The sequence below is a fragment of the Rattus norvegicus genome, chromosome 5, assembly GCF_021556685.1.
Source record: "Rattus norvegicus strain SHRSP/BbbUtx chromosome 5, alternate assembly SHRSP_T2T, whole genome shotgun sequence".
Taxonomy (NCBI): domain Eukaryota; kingdom Metazoa; phylum Chordata; class Mammalia; order Rodentia; family Muridae; genus Rattus; species Rattus norvegicus.
Window position 1 is genome coordinate 63,309,229 of NC_141538.1, and position 18,027 is coordinate 63,327,255.

Genomic DNA, 18,027 nt, shown 5'->3' on the forward strand with positions numbered 1-18,027 from the left:
AAGTAAAGTCACACAGTGTGGGGAGAGAAATCACACCGGATTGGCCCACTTAAAGGGGAGGACACCCCCTGAGCTCCTGAAGCTACAGATGTAGTTTGAGATATCACAAGATGTGTATTTCATTTCCCCAAATGGAGTAGCAATCTGCATAGAAAGGTGAATTCTGACTTGCATAGTAGAAAATGAGATTTCCCCACCCCGTTTTTAGCCGCACACCATTTCCGTCCCTTAAGTCACACGCAGAGCAGGTCTTAGGTTTCAACATTTACACTGTGTTCCATTCTCCAGGACACGTGAAATGCCCTTTTCAGAAAGCAGAATTTGCATGCAGCTCCTTTAGAGAACATGTTGTTTCTGAGATCCGTGGATGTGCACAGCTACGAAGCACGGACCTATGGGAATTCACTAGGTGAAGCTTTACTTAAGGACCACCAGGTTCCTCACAGCGGCCCTCACGTCCTTGTTCCTCAGGCTGTAGATGATGGGGTTCAACATGGGGGTCAACACCCCATAGAAGAGGGAGATGAGCTTGTCTGCAAGGTCCTGCTTGTCTGCCCCCAGTGGGTCCTTGGACTTGGGCTTCCCGTACATGAAGAGGATGGTCCCATAGAAGACAATCACCACAGTGAGGTGGGCAGAGCAGGTGGAGAAGGCCTTCTTCCTCCCCTCAGCAGAGGGGATCCTCAGGATGGTGGAGAGGATGAATATGTAGGAGAAAGAAATAAAGAGAACTGGGACCCCCAGGAAGATTACATTTGTCACCCCCATGCTGATGATATTGATGGAGATGTCAGCACAGGCCAGTTTCAGGACAGCCAGGATCTCACAGGTAAAGTGATTGATGACGTTGTCCCCACAGAAGGGCAGCCGCATTGCAAGGGATGTTTGAACCAGAGAGGCTGCAATTCCAGCTGCCCAGGAGCCGGTGGCCATGGGGACATAGACAGCCTTGCTCATGACCACTGGGTATCTGAGGGGATTGCAGATGGCCACATAGCGATCAAACGCCATCATGCTCAGGAGCACACACTCCGTGGCTCCCATGGCGAAGGACAGAAACATCTGCACGGCACAGCCTGAGAAGGAGATGGTCTTCCTGGGGGTCAGGAAGCTGTCCAGAATGAGGGGGACCGAGGAGGTGGTGTAGCAGATGTCCAGGAAGGAGAGGTTCCCCAGGAAGAAGTACATGGGCGTGTGCAGGTGGGAGTCGAGGATGGTCACCAGGATGAGGACCCCGTTGCCCAGCAGGATCACCAGGTACATCAGCAGGATGAGCACGAAGAAGGTTTTCTCCAGGGTTGGGTGGGCAGAGAGGCCCAGGAGAATGAAGCGGGACACGGGGGAGGTCTGGTTGCTACTTTCCATATGTCTCTTCTGTTAACTGAAGGAAATGCTTAGGTCCGAGCCCACCATTTTTTGTTTTGCATAGAGCCAAGACATCAGGCCTGCAGCCCCAGTTCGACAGAGCGATCAGATGGTTGTGAAAGCCCACAGCAGGATTTCTTTGCAGGAAAAGAGCAACACAGTCAGTATGAAGACTGTGAGTTAAAGACTCCAGAGTTACCAATCTGATTAATCGAATGCATCTGATCAATAAAACGACACTCAAAGCATCTGCTGTGCTCAGGCTGTGTTCTATATGACAGTGCACCAATCACCCTGAGAAGTGACCGAATTAATTTCATGTCTCCCTACTTTGTGACAAGTGTTAGAGACATAAGTTGTGAGTCTCTGCCTTAAAACTCCTTTCTCTCCCCCTCCTCTGTCCCTCCCCCTCTCCTTCCTTCCCTTTCCTTCCTTTCCTTTCTGTCTTCATCTTGTTTGTCTGTCTGTTTCATTTTTTTTCTGTGTCTTTCTTTCACTCAGGCTAACCTGGGCTAACCTCAGACTCATGGCAATCCTCCTCCCTCAGCGTCCTGAGTGCTGGGATTATAGATGTGAGGCACCACACCTGCTAAAACAGTTGCTTTGGTTCAGATACTTCTCAGAGAAAACCCATTCTGTCATTATCAAGATGGTTCTAGTAACCACCAGCCCCACGGTTTCCACCCACTGACTTCACATATCCATCCATTCACCCACCCACCCACCCATCCATCCACCCACCCATCCATCCACCCACCCACCCATCCATCCACCCATCCATCCACCCACTCGTCTGTCCATCCATCCATCCATCCATCCATCCATCCATCCATCCATCCATCCATCCATCCATCCATCCAGAGAACATTGATGGGAACGGAGCTCAGGCTCTCTTAGAGATATAGTGTTCTCCTGTGTCTTTAAGGGAAAGGGAAGGTTGTAGTTAGAGAGCTTTAACTAATGCGGGTGGGTGTTTTCCTAGGTGACTTTATACTCTGAAAATTCTGATATGTCACTAGTAGTTAATACTCAATAGTTAATAACAAATAATGAAGATAAATTGAGGGGAGGCACCAGAAATCCTTAATGCTCCACAATTCCTTGGAACCTAGTTCTTTTAGATAGGTCTCTCTCTCTCTCTCTCTCTCTCTCTCTTCTCTCTCTCTCTCTCTCTCTCTCTCTCTCTCTCTCTCTCTCTCTCTGTGTGTGTGTGTGTGTGTGTGTGTGTGTGTGTGTGTGTGTTTGTGATATCATTCTGCTAGATTTCTTTCCTACTGGTTGAGCATCCTCAGGCCTCAATGGACTTAAGAATCCTTGAGACTTTTGACTCAACTTGTCACCCAGCCTTCTACTGCAACACTAACTGTGCCCCTCAATAAACTTGTTCAACCTTCTCTCCCATTCTAGATCCTTCCCTGAGCAACACTGGCACACAGCCTTTCAGTTCCTGGTTGTGGAAGAGCTCATTAATTCTCAAACAGCCTACTGTATGTTTGCAGAACCCTGGAACATCAGAAGATTCTCCACAGGGAAGGAGCCAGCATTCTCTCACTCACACGATAGTGTTCTTCTTCTCCTTAAACTGCCTGAGCTCGTGGAAGGTCACTGTGAGGTGGGACTATCTCAGGTACCAGCCAGTCTCCCAAGTGGGGTGAGCCCAGGAACGTAGACTGACAGACCTTATAAGTCTCTTGACACTCAGATTCCTCAGACCCCAGAGGGGTCTAGTCTGGCCCCAGTCTTGGTCAGACCCCTGAAACTGGTTTCTTTATTCTCTTCTCAAGTACAGTCTGTAGAAACTCAGGTCAGACAGTAGGAAGACCGATATGCTAATGAAAGGTTGAGGTTGGCTCTTACTTCTTACCTTAGTCAGAAGCCTCTTGAGAAGGGCTACCTGAAGCTAAGGAAGTTCCAGGCCAGAAATAGCAGCAGCAGTTTAAGGGACCCAAGAGGAGATGCCACCTCTGAGATGAAGAAAAGACTCGAAGTTTGTGTTCCGCATTTGTCCTCCGTTCTATTTCAGGCAGAATGTCCTAATGAGCACCAATGCGCAGGGATGTTGAATTGAAAAGCAGCGCTATACGTCGGAGTTCTGCACTCCCTCGAGTGATTAAAAGTTTACAAATGTAATGGAACAGTTGGGAAACTTCTTATCCCTTTGGGACAATGTCCCCAACATCCAATTACACCGAAGCACTCTGGGAGCCTCTCCTCCTGCTCTTGCTGAGAGACTTCTAGGTAGACATGTCCGTCACTTGCTGGACTTCCTGCAAACGTCAGTATAGCTGATGTCTTTGAGAAGAAGCTGGGAGCCAGTCTCCAGGACAGCACTGGTCTGGAAAGGAGTTAGGTTTCATTGTCTCAGTTTGGTGTGGCCTTGGAGAGGCAGCATGGCAGAAGCAGTGTGTCATCCTCAGAACCTAAGGAAAACAACCTGAACCTTACAGACCCAACAGCAAAAGAGGAGCCCTGGGGACCTGTGTGCTCCACTGATGGGCAGAGAGCAAGAGACAGAGAGTAAGGGGCCACAGGCGTCATTAGAGTCCAGATCACTTCCTGAGACCTGGCAGGGAGCATGTTTTATGGAGTCACACTGGACACCAAAAGGTGGTTCCTACACCACCATGTGTGCACAGTCCAGGCAAGATGTGGGCATCAGGAAGTGAGTCAAGCATACTGTCTGCGTGTGGTCTGTAGGGAGGCCGTCACCAGAAGGCAGATATGTAAGGAAGCTATCGGGAAGGAGGCAGAGGAGTCGAAATTATGTGAAAATGGACTGAGCTGTGCTTCTGGTATAAGAAAGTCAGACCTGTGTTGAGACTGGACACAGAGAAGCACACAATGATGTGCATTTACGAGGCTCCTTGTTCGCCCATCCTTCTTGTCGACAGTCAGCAAGGCTGTTTCCATTTTGAGCCGTTATGAATAAAGTTGTTACTAACTGTCAGGGACAAGAATTTTGTATCCCTTTCTTTTTCTCTTGGCTAAACACCAGAGGATGGGGCTGCTGGATCACACCACAGAGATGCACTTATATTTTTATGAGAAGTGGACAGATCCTTCACAAAGGTGCTGTGTTCATTACACAGCAGCCCTGCCAACATTTAGCGTGGTCAGATTTTAAGTTTTAGCTACCCTGGCAGGTGGTAACTCCCTTTGCTTTGCATTTCTGGACTATGGGATACTGAGCACTTTTCTAACTTGGTCACTGGTCACTCATATATCTTCCTTTGGAGATTGTCACTCAGACATTTTGTGTCCATTATTCTCATTTCGACAGCTTAAAAAAAAACATGTGGAGTTCCCTCTTCGTTTAGCAATCTGACCTTCGGCCATGTGAACTGTACACAGCCTCCCGGTTTGCAGCTCACATGTTTCTTTTGAGTTGAGGTCTTTCTGTTCCTAGACTGGTCTGAGCCCTTGATCCTCCTGCCTCAGCATCCCACCGTGTCTGCTGTGTCCACTCCTGCTCCTTAATGGTGTCTTCTGCTGAGCAGATGCCTTGTATCTCGATCAACTCTAGTGATGTTTCCTAGTTATTCCTTTTCATATCTACTCTAATAAAACATTCTCTACCCCTAGTATCAAGGCATTTCTCTGTTTTAAAAGAACTTTGTAGTTTCAGCTCTAGTTTAGATCCGTGATCCACAGTGAATTAACTTTTCTAGATGGTATGAAATGAAGATCATTTCTCCATGTGCTATCTGGGCATCTAGATAATATTTATTTATTATTTCTACTTAGCGTTTAGAATAGTTTCAAATTAGTGGCTAGGCTAGGTATAGTAGCTCACATCCTCGATCCCAGCATTTGGGAGGTGGGCAGATGCAGAAGGATCTTTGAGTTCAAAGCCAGCCTGGTCTATACCTTGAGTTTCAAGCCAGCTAGGGCTACAAATTTTTTTAAGATCAACAAACCAAGTATTAGATATCATTATGGCATTTCCAAACAAAATGTATTGTAGTGGATTCTCCTCCCCCCTTCCTCACCCCGCTACCTCTATCCCTTTAAACCTGTGTTTCATTCATTAATTTATTTACTTTACATCCTAATCAGAGCCCCCTCCCTACTCTGCTCCTAGTCCCACCCTCACAACCCCTCTCTCCCCAGTTATCCCTCCCCTTTTTTCTCAGAAAAGGGGAAGACCTCCGTGGGTACCAACCCACCCTGGTACATCAAGTCTCATTAGGACTAAACACATCCTCTTCCACTGAGGCCAGACAGGCAACTCAGTTAGGAGAAGGGGATCTAACTGCAGGCAACAGAGTCAGAGAGAGCACAAGTTTCAGTTGTTAGGGGATATACATGAAGGTCAAACTGCACATCTGCTACAAATGTGTAGGAGGCCTAGATCCAGCCTAGGCATGCTCTTTGGTTGGTGGTCCAGTCTCTGTGAACCCCATAGGCACAGGTTAGTGACTCTGTAAGTCTTCTTGTGGTGTCCTTAACCCACTCCAGCTCCCTCAATCCTTCCCTCCACTCTTCACAAGATTCCCTGAGCTCCACCTGATGTTTGGCTGTGGGTCTCTGCATGTGTTTCCATCCGCTGCTGAATGAGGCCTCACCGAAGACACTTATGCTAGGCTCCTGTGTGCAAACATAGCACAGCATCACTAATAGTGTCAGGTGTTGGCTCTCTCACATGGGATTGGTCTCAAGTTGGGCCAATCATTGGTTGGCCATTCCCTCCATGTCTGTTTTATCTTTATTGCCACACTATAGGAAGGACAATTTGGGTCAAAGGTTTTGTGGATGGGTTGATGTTCTCCCCCCTCCATTGGAAGTCCTGCCTGGCTACAGGAGGTGGACACCAGGCTCCATATACCCAGCTGCTAAGAGTCTCAGCTATGGCCCCACCACAGACTTCTGGGATCCTTCTCCTCCCTACAACACACACATCCATTCCAGGTCTCCAGCTCATCCCAGAGAAGCCTCCTTCACCACTGATTTCTACTCTCTCCTAGCCCTCTTCTGCTTCTCCACACCTGATCCTCACCCCCGTTCCCCTCCCTGTCTCCCACCCAAACCTTTTAACTGTCCTCCTTGGTCTCTATTCCTCTTTCATGTGCTGTGAGCGTTTTTGCTCAACGTTCGCTCTCCCACACTGTCTATTTTAACCTACTTTTTTTCTCTAGCAGTCTCAGAGTTTCAAGTCTTATGTTACTGTCTTTGCTCTGTCTAGAGTTGACTTTTTCCCAATTTTAAAAAAATTCACTTTACATTCCCCCTCCCTCTTTCTTCCCAGTCTGGCACTTACAAATCCCTACGCCCAACACCTCCTTCCCTTCTCCTCAGTGAAGGGGAAGCCCCCCCCCCCCTTGGGTACCATTCCACCCTGGGACATCTGATCCCAGTAGGACTAGGCCCCTCCTCTCTGCTGAGGTCCAACTGGGCCATCCAGGTAGGGGAAGGGGATCCAGTGACAGGCTGGTGGTCCTAGGTTCTATAAGAAAGCAGGCTGAGCAAGCTATGAGGAGAAGCCAGTCAGCAGCACTTCCATGGCCTCTGCATCAGCTCCAGGCCCCGTCCCTGCTTAAGTTTCTGCCCTCATTGCTTTTTATAACGAACTGTTCTGAGTGAAAAAAAACAACCAACCAACCAACCAAAGAAATGAACCCTCTCCTTCCCAAGTGGCTTTGATCGTGGTGTTTCATCACAGCAATGGTAAACCTCACTAAGACAGTTTGAAGAAAGATTTTTTTTAATCTTTATAAGCTGTATTACTTAAAAACCTACAAATAAAACATCACAAACCAAATTCATCAGGCTCAACATACATCACAATGAACTAACTGTACAGTTAGCATCACCATTCTGAAGCTGTGAGATTGATAGTAGAATTTTACACTTTTGCTTGGAATTTTCATGGGGATTGCACTGACTCTGTAGACTGCTTTTGCTATCATAGTCGTTTTAGCAGTGTCCATCCTTCCAATCCATGAGCGAGCATGGGTGGCCTTTGATCTTTTAATGTCTTCTCTCTCTTCCAGTGTTTTACAGTGCTCCTTGTTAAGGCCTTTCACTTCCTTGGTTATGTTTCTTCTAGGTGTTTTGTTTGTTTGGTTTTCTTTTGTTGTTGGAAATGGAATAGTTTCCCTGATCTCTTTCTCAGTCTGTTGTCATTGGCATATATGTTAATTTTGTATATATATATTTATAGTGTTGTGATGGACCACTCACTTAGTTAGTATAAAATGGCCTTTATCTTTCCTGACTGGTTTTGGTTGGAAGACTATGACATCATATATTAGAACAGTGACACCTGCCTGTTTTCTAGGTCCATTTGCTGGGAGCATCTTTGGCCATCCTCTCACTATAAGGTAGTGTCTGTCTTTGATGGTGAGTTGTGTTTCTTGGAAGCATTGACTACATGGATTCTGCTCTTGTTTGTTTTGTTGTTGTTGTTGTTTTTAATCAAGTCTGCTAGCCAGTATCTTTTGGTTGAATAATTGAGACTATTAATATTCAAAATTATTAGTTATAGGTTTATATTAATTCCTGTCATTTCATTGATTTTGTAGCCTTTGGTGTTTCCCTAATCCCCCTCCATAGCCTCTTAGGTTGTTCTTTTTACTCCACAGAACTCCTCCCAGTAGCCTGTGCAGCACTGTCTTAGTGTTCATAAAATCCTTTAGCTTGCTTTTGGAATATTTTTATTTCTTCATCAATGATGACAGTTTTGCTGAGGGCAGTAGTCTGGGCTGCCAGCTGTGGTCTTTCAGAACTTAAAAACCGTTTTCCATACCTTTATGAATGTAAAGTTTCTGTTGAGAGATCAGCTGTTATTCTGATGGACTTGTCTTGATATGTGACTTTGTGTTTCTCTTTTATAGGATTCGATACACATTTTTGTTCTGTATATTTAGTGTTCTAATCATTCTACAATTGGGGAGGAGATTATTTTCTCCCCTGTCTATTTGATTTCCTCTATGCCTCTTGGGCATTCATGGGTCTCTCTCCTTAGATATGGGAAATTTTCTGTTGATTGTATTGAAAGTATTTTCTGGAATTCTTCTATGCCCACATTCCATATATCGGTCTTACCATTTTGTCCCAAAGATCTTACCTGCTCAATTTAAAATTTTATCATCATCCTTGACTGAATTTACTGATTCTGTTCCCTGATCTTCAAGTCCTGATATTTCATTTTCTTCGTGATCAATGCTATTAGTGAAGCTTTTAAATTGACTTTCTAAATATTTCGTATTAGTTTAGTTTTCCTAGCTTTTTAATGAATTCTAATATTGTATCCTGTAGTGACTTTCTTATTTTATTCAGCCGTGTTCTCTTGGATTAATGAACCAATGCAACATTTTCTTATATTCTCTTTGATTTTTTTGGAAAATGTTTTCATCATTCTTTTGAATCCTTTGTCTGGAATTTCTTTTGAGTTACTCTCACTGAGGGCATTACTCCGGAACTGGTGGGTATTGGAGAGGAGACGTCGTCTCAGCACCTCACATTGCTTGTGTTTCGCAATAAGACTATGTATTAAGAATTAAATCACTGCTTGAGAATTATTTTAGAAATTAGGTCATGTTTCTTTTTCCAGTTTGGAGAGTTTGCAATGTTTAGGAGAAAGTAGGTTACAGTAGGGTTAAAACATTTTCCTCTGTTAGATTGATGTTTAAGGTAGCAGGCTCATCCCCAGTCCTTCCCTGAGAGTACAACACTGTCTACAACACCAGTGATCTAGGCGCAGATCCACCGTGAAAACAATACAATGGTCAACTACACAACGTCATCCCTGTGGTCAGGATTTTAGGGAGTAAAAGTCACAGTACATAGTGTGTACCAGGAAAAAAATAGGAAACCACACTAAGTCACGATTAATATCGGGAAGACAGAGTAGCAAGATACAAATAGAAGTGGAAACTCTAGGGGCAAAATATTATGGGGAGGTAACAGAATTTTGGATAAAGGTGGATTCAGATGGCGAGATGAAGATACGTTAACAGGCAATGTAGGACAGTCCCTTCTCATGGGAGACTGAGGCAGAGGGCCTGAAAAGAAAGGGAAAGAATAGGGGTGAGGAGAAGGCTGGGCTGGCCTGCTAAACTGACATCAAGTATTAAATGGAGGTGGGTGGATGAAAGGGAAAGGAGCAGGGTAAAGATACAGGAATGAAGTCAGACTAGATGTTAACCCTCATCCGCGTGCTTAGTACACAACTCTCTCTACTCTCCTACACGTCCAGAGCCCAAAACCAAGGAAAGGCGCTGCCCACTTTCAGGCTGGGTCTTTCCATGTCAGTTAAGGCAATCAAGTCAATATTGTACAGAACTGCCCACAGGACAGTCTGGTCTAGACAATCTCTCCCTGAGACTCTCCCCAGGTGATCTGAGGCTATGGCACTATTAACCATTTACACCCTCAAATCAAGCAGATGGGGTAACGAGTTACTGGGAAGACAAGCATTGCTGGATTAAGAAACAGAAATAGAATTATACCACCTGGGAGCTCCCTGCATGCCCTACGCTAACCACCACCTCCCTAATTCCATAACTGATGATTGTTCGTCTTCACAGTAGCCAGCTCCTGCTACTTTTAATACTTTTATCTCTCAGTGATCATCTATACAACATCTATACATATAAAAGTATACCTTTACATTATAATCTTACTACAACTATGTTTTAATACAATAATTTTATTATAATTACATTATTTTTTCAGGATAAAAACAACTTATTGATGATTTATTATCTACTAAAATTACATTGGGAGGTGCTGGCACATGTCCTTAATCCCAGCACTCAGGAGGCAGAGAAAAACTCACAGATCTCTGTGAGTTTGAGGACAGCCTGGTCTACAGAGTGAGTTCTAGGACAGAGTAATTACACGGAGTAACTCTGTCTCAAAAAATTAAAATAACTAAATAAATGTCACTCCACCAAAAAAACCCACAAAAAAAACCAAAGAAAAAAGTGTGTGTGTGTGTGTGTGTGTGTGTGTGTGTGTGTGTGCATGCACGCGCGCGCGTTTGTGTCAGGTCTGGTCCCGCCTCTTTTATTCTTCTGTCTTGAATTTGGATTATTTCTTTCCTAAGCGATTGTCTGGGCAAGATGACCCATTCCTATAATCCCAGCTCTCAGAAGACTAAAGGAAAGGATCACACGTCTGAGGTCAGCCTGGGCTACATAGTAGGATCCTGTCAGTAAGGATAAGGATAATGACAGTACTAGAAAAGCTGCTGGACCTGCAGCTTTCTTTGTAGCTTTGTTTTAATAATAAATTCAGCTAGTTTAATAGGTATAGATAGAATTGTTCAGATTTTCCATTTCCTCCTTTTAAATAAAACTTTATTGATTCTTTGTCAGTTTCACATCATGCACCCCAATCCCACTCAGCTCCCTGTCCCCTCACTCTGCCCTCTGCCCTTGCAACTTCCACCCCAAAAGAAAACACACACACACACACACACACACACACACACACACACACACACACACAACAAAGCAGAAAGCATCTCATTGTGGAAGCTGCAGTGTGTCACAGTGTACCCCACAGTATATCCCTCTGTGGTGGTTTAAATAGACTCGGCCCAGGGGTGGCACTTATAGGAGTTTTGGCCTTGTTGGAGGAAGTGTGTCACTGTGCGAGTGGGCTTGGAGACCCTCCTCCTAGCTGCCTGGAAGCCAGTCTTCTCCTGCTTGCCTTTGGAACAAGATGCAGAACTCTCAGCTCCTCAGCACCAAGCCTGCCGGCACACTGCCATGCTTCCTGTCTTGATGATACTGGACTGAACCTCTGAACCTGTAAGGCAGCTCCAATTAAATGTTGTCATGGTGTCTCTTCGCAGCAGTGGAAACCCTAACTAAGATACCTTGTTTCCACACATCTTCACTTGCAAATATTCCCTGCAATGAGTCATCGGTTTGGTTCAAGAATTCTGGCTTCTGTGACACCATCAATATTGGATCCTCACTGGAGTACTCCGGGTTATCCTGTTGTTACCCTGAGTCATGAAGATCCTGAGGTTTTGGATCAGCAGAATCGGCCTTTTCGTGTGTCCCAACCATTCACAGCGGATACAGTTATTGGATGGACCAATTCAGAGCCCTGGCTCTGGGCTTTGTGGCAGCTGAACTGGTCAGCCTGCCGGCTCTCCCTTATCCACACCACCAGGGGGAGCTCTCCAGCTCTCCGGCTAAGCCACCCAAGGCAGCCATAGACTGGAGGCAGGGTTAGCTATTCTGCTTTCAAGCCCTGGGGCTGGCTTACCCACACCCATGCTTCGAGAGCCAGCTCCACTGTGATGTGCAGTTAAGGCGCAAGCATGAGGCCTGCCCACTCTCCCAAGAGCTACAGCCTGTGAGGGGCTGGGCAGCTCTCCCCCTCTCACAACCTCGGGGGTGGCTCACCTGTGCCTTCATCATCAGGGTCAGATTCAGTGTTCCCCAGGCAAGGTACAGGGCCGGTTCTGCTCTCATGATTCTGGGGCCATCTTTCCCAAAGCAGACAAGGTGGGGTCCGCTCTCCCACACTCACGTCCTCAGGCCTGCTCACCCATACCCCAGCCACCAGTGCCAGCTCCACTGTGCTGCGTGGAGGGCCTGTGTTCCCTGGTGCTGTCACCCTGAAAGGTGGCTCCACTTCTCCAGAGTGCCCCTCCCAGTAAGGAATGGGGCCGGTTCTGCCCAACTCCTGAACTTTCAAATGGTCCCTGGCGGCTGTCCAGACCAGGAACATCCCCATGATTGTTAGTGGTAATATGAGTCACAGACATCGACCCCTGACACTGCATAGCCACGGACCCAGAGTTGTCTCTCAGAGGCAGCACAGATTGGGGCTTCACCATGACCTCAGGTGGTGGGGCAGGCTACTCACAGCAGGCTGTTCCTCTCCACCCTCTCACCTCCAGTTCCGTCTCTCTTCTTAACGTCCAAACGATTCCATTTCTTTTTCTCTTCCAACTGTTCACCATACACTTGCACATTGTAGTGGCTCCCACTCCAGGAGGAGCCACATGGCTGGCAGGTCTCTGGGTGACCTCCTCTGTGCTGAAGGCTAGCAGGCCTCTAGGTATTTACAGCCCACCCCACCGTGTGGCATGACTGTGGGCAGGGCTGTGGACACCTCCCGCCCCACCCCACTCCCACTCCCGACACCTAGCTGCCTGGTGGCTGGTGGGGCTCGCCACGCCATGGAGAGCAAGTCTGTGGGCGCTGTGCCTCACCCGCACCACATGGCAAGGGGCTCGGCAGGTCTCTGGTCTATCGCTTTTAAATTCAGCCCCCCCTACTCAATTTATCAGAACCTAGAAATGTAACTACATTTTTTAAAAAACCACAGCCACATGAATAGCCTCTAGCCCTCGTCCTAAGAGTTCTTGTTCCCCTCTGAAACTTTGTGAATGGAGTCTCAGAGTGTCCTCGCTTCCCTCGACATTTTAGCATTCTAACTCCCACCAGAAGGGCTCTTCTGTGGCATTTTACGGCTCCCTTAGCCAGCACCATCGAATTCTTCCACATTTGCTGTACAGCTATTTTCTATTTAAAACAAGCTCCCCGTTTCCTGCTTCTGATGCGTCCAGGCGTCCTCCCCAGGCCGACTGTCAGTGAAATAGACGCTCTGGAAGCTCAGACACAAGCCTCCTCCCCTCAGCTTCCTGGAACTCAAATGCCTCTGTTTCCTCTTTTAATGGTTTTGAAAACTGGATTTTTTTTCAAACAACTGTACATGTCGTTTAAATTGTCAAATTTCATGTTCCTAAAGTAATTCATAATATTCTTGTTAATGTCATTTGATATCTGTAAGTCAGCAGAAATTCTTTTTCACTCTTGATTTTGATAGTTCGTGTACTATCAGTCGTCTGTCTGTTCATCTACTCTCTTTCTATCACCGTCTGAAGCATGCTAGGGATTTATCAACATTGTTGTCTTCTAGAATATCTATTTGGATTTGTTAATGTTTTCTATTGCACCTTTTCCACTTTGCTATGCTTGTTCCAATTATAATTTCCTTTTACCCACATTAGATTGATTACTTTGTTATTTTTTGAGCTTGGTAAAGTGCAAAGTTGGGTCATAAATCCTGGCATATATTAAAAATTTAACATTCCATTTGAACTCTGCTTTGGATATATCAGATGCTTTTTACAATTTTTTTTGACAGACAAGAGTATACTGTATTTGTATCATATCTATCCCCCTCCCCCTCCCTGTCCTGTGCTCCCTCTTGAATTCGAGGCCCTTTTTTGTTAATGTATCTTACCACCAGATAAATTGAAACCATGAATGAGGAAAAGAAAACGGACCAGATGTAAAAAGTAAATACATTTTCTATTATCTGAAATTTCTAGAGAAAAGGAAACTTTCTAGAATTTACTTAGGTGTTCCATGGGATCAGAGGTGGGGATTGACTGAGGAGGGTGAGGGGAAACTTTGGAAGTGGTGAGAACAGTCTAAGCATGGAGGGCGATTATGTATTCCAGACGAACTTGGGCTGCATAGTAAGAGTCTAAATAAAAATAAGAAGTGAGTTTTTCTCACAGTGTCTTCCCAACTGTACAGTAGGGGGGACAAAACCTCATGTACATATCCCATCTAGTCTTTACTGACAAAGAGAGAAGTATATTTTTCTCAAAGTTTTGACTGTTTATTTTGTTGGAGTACAAAGAACATTTAATATTCATAGACACGTTTTCTTGGTTCTGGGCCATTTGGTACAGTGTCTTTATTCTAAAGAGCTGATGGTCCAGCCTTAGTCACTCGAAAAGAACTCAGTTCAAACTGATTTATAGGGCTAGCGAGAAGTCTATGCTGAATAAGCGACTATTCCCAGCCGAGCCCTGATGTTCACAGAGATCTAGGAAATAACCCACTCCTCACTGTCACTGAATTAGGCATTTTCGACCCACCAGGTCTCTTACAGCAGTCTTCACGTCCTTGTTCCTCAGGCTGTAGATGATGGGGTTCAACATGGGGGTCAACACCCCATAGAAGAGGGAGATGAGCTTGTCTACAAGGTCCTGCTTGTCTGCCCCCAGTGGGTCCTTGGACTTGGGCTTCCCGTACATGAAGAGGATGGTCCCATAGAAGACAATCACCACGGTGAGGTGGGCAGAGCAGGTGGAGAAGGCCTTCTTCCTCCCCTCAGCAGAGGGGATCCTCAGGATGGTGGAGAGGATGAATATATAGGAGACAAAGATGAACAGAACTGGGACCCCCAGGAAGATCACGTTGGCCACCCCCATGCTGATCACATTGATGGAGATGTCAGCACAGGCTAGCTTTAAGACTGCCAAAATCTCACAGGTGAAGTGGTTGATGATATTGTCCCCACAGAAAGGCAACTGCACAGCAAGGGAGATCTGCACCATGGAGTTGGCACCGCCAGCCACCCAGGAGCTGACGGCCATGGGGACATAGGCAGCTTTGCTCATGACCACGGGGTACCTAAGGGGGTTGCAGATGGCCACATAGCGATCAAACGCCATCATGCCCAGGAGCACACACTCCGTGGCTCCCATGGCGAAAGACAGAAACATCTGCATGGCACAGCCTGAGAAGGAGATGGTCTTCCTGGGAGTGAGAAAACCATCCAGGACCAAGGGGATTGAGGAAGTGGTGTAGCAGATGTCCAGGAAGGAGAGGTTCCCCAGGAAGAAGTACATGGGCGTGTGCAGGTGGGAGTCGACGATGGTCACCAGGATAAGGACCCCATTGCCCAGCAGGATCACCAGGTACATCAGCAGGATGAGCACGAAGAAGGTTTTCTCCAGCATTGGGTGGTCTGACAATCCCAGCAAGACAAACTCAGCTACCGTGGACTGGTTGGCTATTTCCATCTCTCATGTTCTCCTCCCCTCTTGAGAAAACAGGAGACAGCAAGCACTTGCTCATCCGGATCAGGATATGGGCATGGTTCTAGGATGTATAACTAAACGTGCCCTTTTAGAAGTAAAGTCAGTGTTGAAGGGATAAAATCATTATTAGTTTGTCTGAGAGATCGGAATGCATTGGTGAAGCAGGAGAAGCCTCTGATAGCCAACCGTGATAGACAGAGGAACATGATAAAGTCAGGCCAGTGAGGCCAGCATGCCTGGGGCAAGGGATGTGTCTGTGGATGCAGAGTACATGAAAACCACAGAGGAGGAACCTGTAGATGCTACATGGCTCCAGAAGAGGGGAGGGACATGGACTAATCTGCCCCTGCCTGTCCTGCCCCTTTAGGCTGCTGTCACTCTTGGTAATGGTGGCTATTGGTGGCTTGGTGGTCTCTCTCTCTCCCCCCCCTCTCTCTCTCAGCTCTAATTCTGTGTCCTTACAATAATACTATGATGATAAGTTAACTTCACAGAAAGAGAATATGGTGGCCAGGCAGATTAGAGTCTAGCCAGAATTTCTGTTTGCTACATGGTGCCTGTCCTTCATTTCTTGTGAATTTGATAGATGCTACCCATGGGTTGCACTATCAATAGAGTCTTGGGCTGGTGGACATGGTGGGGGATGCTAGACATGGTGGCCCTTACAGAAACCTGGCCTTTTATCCCCTCTCTCATAGCTCAACGGTAGGACCAGTCTGCTCTGTACCTATGAAGGACACGTGTCCCTTGCGCCTTCCTATGTGCTCCTTGTGACTCGACTCTTTATTTTGGAGCAGTTTTCTAAGTTGCAGCTCCTAACTCAGGCCCCTCTGTACCTGACATGGTCATTAAAGCCACTAGGGTGCCATTGTAACACATCCTCCAAGGGGAGGAACACAATTCCACCCAGGCTTACACAGGTCCGGCGTAAGAAGGAAACCACACGTATAGCACACTGCAGGGACAAAAGAACTGCAGATCTGTACATTAGAGAAAACCTTAAACCTTGACTTCTCCAGTTAAAGGTTAGGAAAGTGGGGCCAGAGAGATGGTTCAGTGGGTAAGCCAGAGGAGAGTTCAATTCCTGGGACCCATAAGATGGAAAGAGAAAATCAAGTCCTTCAAGTTGTTCTTGGACCTCCACATGAGCACCATGAGATGTGTTTGTGCGCGCGCGCACACACACACACACACACACACACACACACACACACACACACAGAGTAAAACAATGAAGAAAGTGAAGCTCCAAGAGAACCATAGGGTGGACCACCTTTCCCCTACCCTGTTCCCCATCACTACATGCTCTTGTCCAGCATTTGTGTCAGAACGTGTCTACTGAGGGTGTAAAGGTCCAGTTGAGAAGCTTTGGTCCTTCTTACCCTCCCTAGGACATCCATGGACTACAGATGTACCAAACCTTCCCCTAAGAACTCTGCCCTGTCGCAGGGCTTGAGCGGGGTGAGTGGAGCCCTTGCTCCACACTGTTACCTTTGACTATTACCCTGATGCTAGGGAAGATGGGTGAGAGAAACCAAACCCAGTTTGGAGCTCTCTTCGTGCCGTTGTCTGCGCAGCTGAACTGAAGGCATCAGGAGTAGTTGAAGAAAAGGAGATCTGTTTTCAGAGATGTTACAGATGTGCATGGGAGATGTGAGCTGTGCCAGGGACAGCACCATGCATGGGTGGTGTGAACTGTGGCAGGCACAGCACCATGCATGGGTGGTGTGAACTGGCAGGGACAGCACCATGCATGGGTGGTGTGAGCTGTGGCAGGGATGCTGTAAATTAACTTCTCTTCCTTTTACTGTTTCTCAGTTGTTTTTAGCATCTGATACATAGCTCAATCTCTCGTTCTCTCGTCAGCCTTGATAATTAGACAGTTAGCCTGACATTAAGCAGAGACTTCCCTTTATTCTTGCCCCTCTACGATGCCCCCTCACTCTGCCTCACCCCTGCACCAGCTGAGACTTCCTGGATATACCTGCTCCTTTTCCTCTATGAAGAATCTGAGAGATGTGGAAGCCAGAACCAAGGTCTAGCCTTGGATTCCATCTGTCCTCGGATCCCATCTCTGCTCCTCTCACCTACCTGAGGAAGGTCTGGCCACAGAGAGAGCCCTGCCTGTGTCCATTGGGCAGACAAGTCCATGGTGGGGATGGACGCTCACCCAGAAGAAGCTCCTCTGCTGAGGAGGATGCTGGAAGTTCTCTGGGCTTGGAAAAAAAGATGGTTTCAACGACTTATATTGGGCTGCCTGACCCAGCCTTATCTTACAAAATCTGTGTATCTGGAATACACAGATTTTGTTTAATTGTCTTGGAAGATAGTCCTCCTGTCAGAGAGCACAGTGAGAAGGGAATATACAGTTGGTTGTAGTGGTGGGGGAGGGGTTCTTGCTGCTCCCTGTGCTTGCTGCCCTTCCCCATGTCCAGTAAAAAAATGCAATGGGAAAGACAGTTGGAGTTGCCACTTGCCGGCTGCTGCTGGCGTTGTGCCTGGCCTGCGTTCTGTGCTTTCTGCCCTCTGCCCTTTACCTGGCTCTCCAGAGGGCCTATCAAGGATCCTGGAAAAGTTTAGAGTTCTAGCTGTTTGGGAGCCAGTCTTAATCCCAGATGCAATTTAAAGTTTGCCGAAAGGCCTCATGGGAATTTAGGGCCCTCGTTCCACAAATCCAATTAGACAGTCGCAGACAGTGAATCTGAACTTTTTCTGTAAAGGAATGTAAAAGAAAGTTCCTGCCCTGTGTCCTAACTGGGCTTTGACCACAAGAGGGTGATGGTTCATCGTGGCGGAGGCGGGGCCCTCCCGTCCATCGGACGCCCCCAGGCATTGCTTAAACTGTTGGAGAC

At 46.7% G+C, this 18,027-nt stretch overlaps 2 protein-coding genes across 2 annotated transcripts; both read right to left on the reverse strand.

The window, feature by feature from the left end:
- Nucleotides 1-417: 417 nt before the first annotated feature.
- On the reverse strand, nucleotides 418-1,365 carry Or13c7e (olfactory receptor family 13 subfamily C member 7E). Its single transcript, NM_001000897.1, is given in 1 exon segment — nucleotides 418-1,365. A coding segment is annotated over 1 exon segment (948 nt).
- A 12,835-nt stretch (nucleotides 1,366-14,200) lies between these two features.
- On the reverse strand, nucleotides 14,201-15,157 carry Or13c7b (olfactory receptor family 13 subfamily C member 7B). Its single transcript, NM_001000581.1, is given in 1 exon segment — nucleotides 14,201-15,157. A coding segment is annotated over 1 exon segment (957 nt).
- Nucleotides 15,158-18,027: the final 2,870 nt, after the last annotated feature.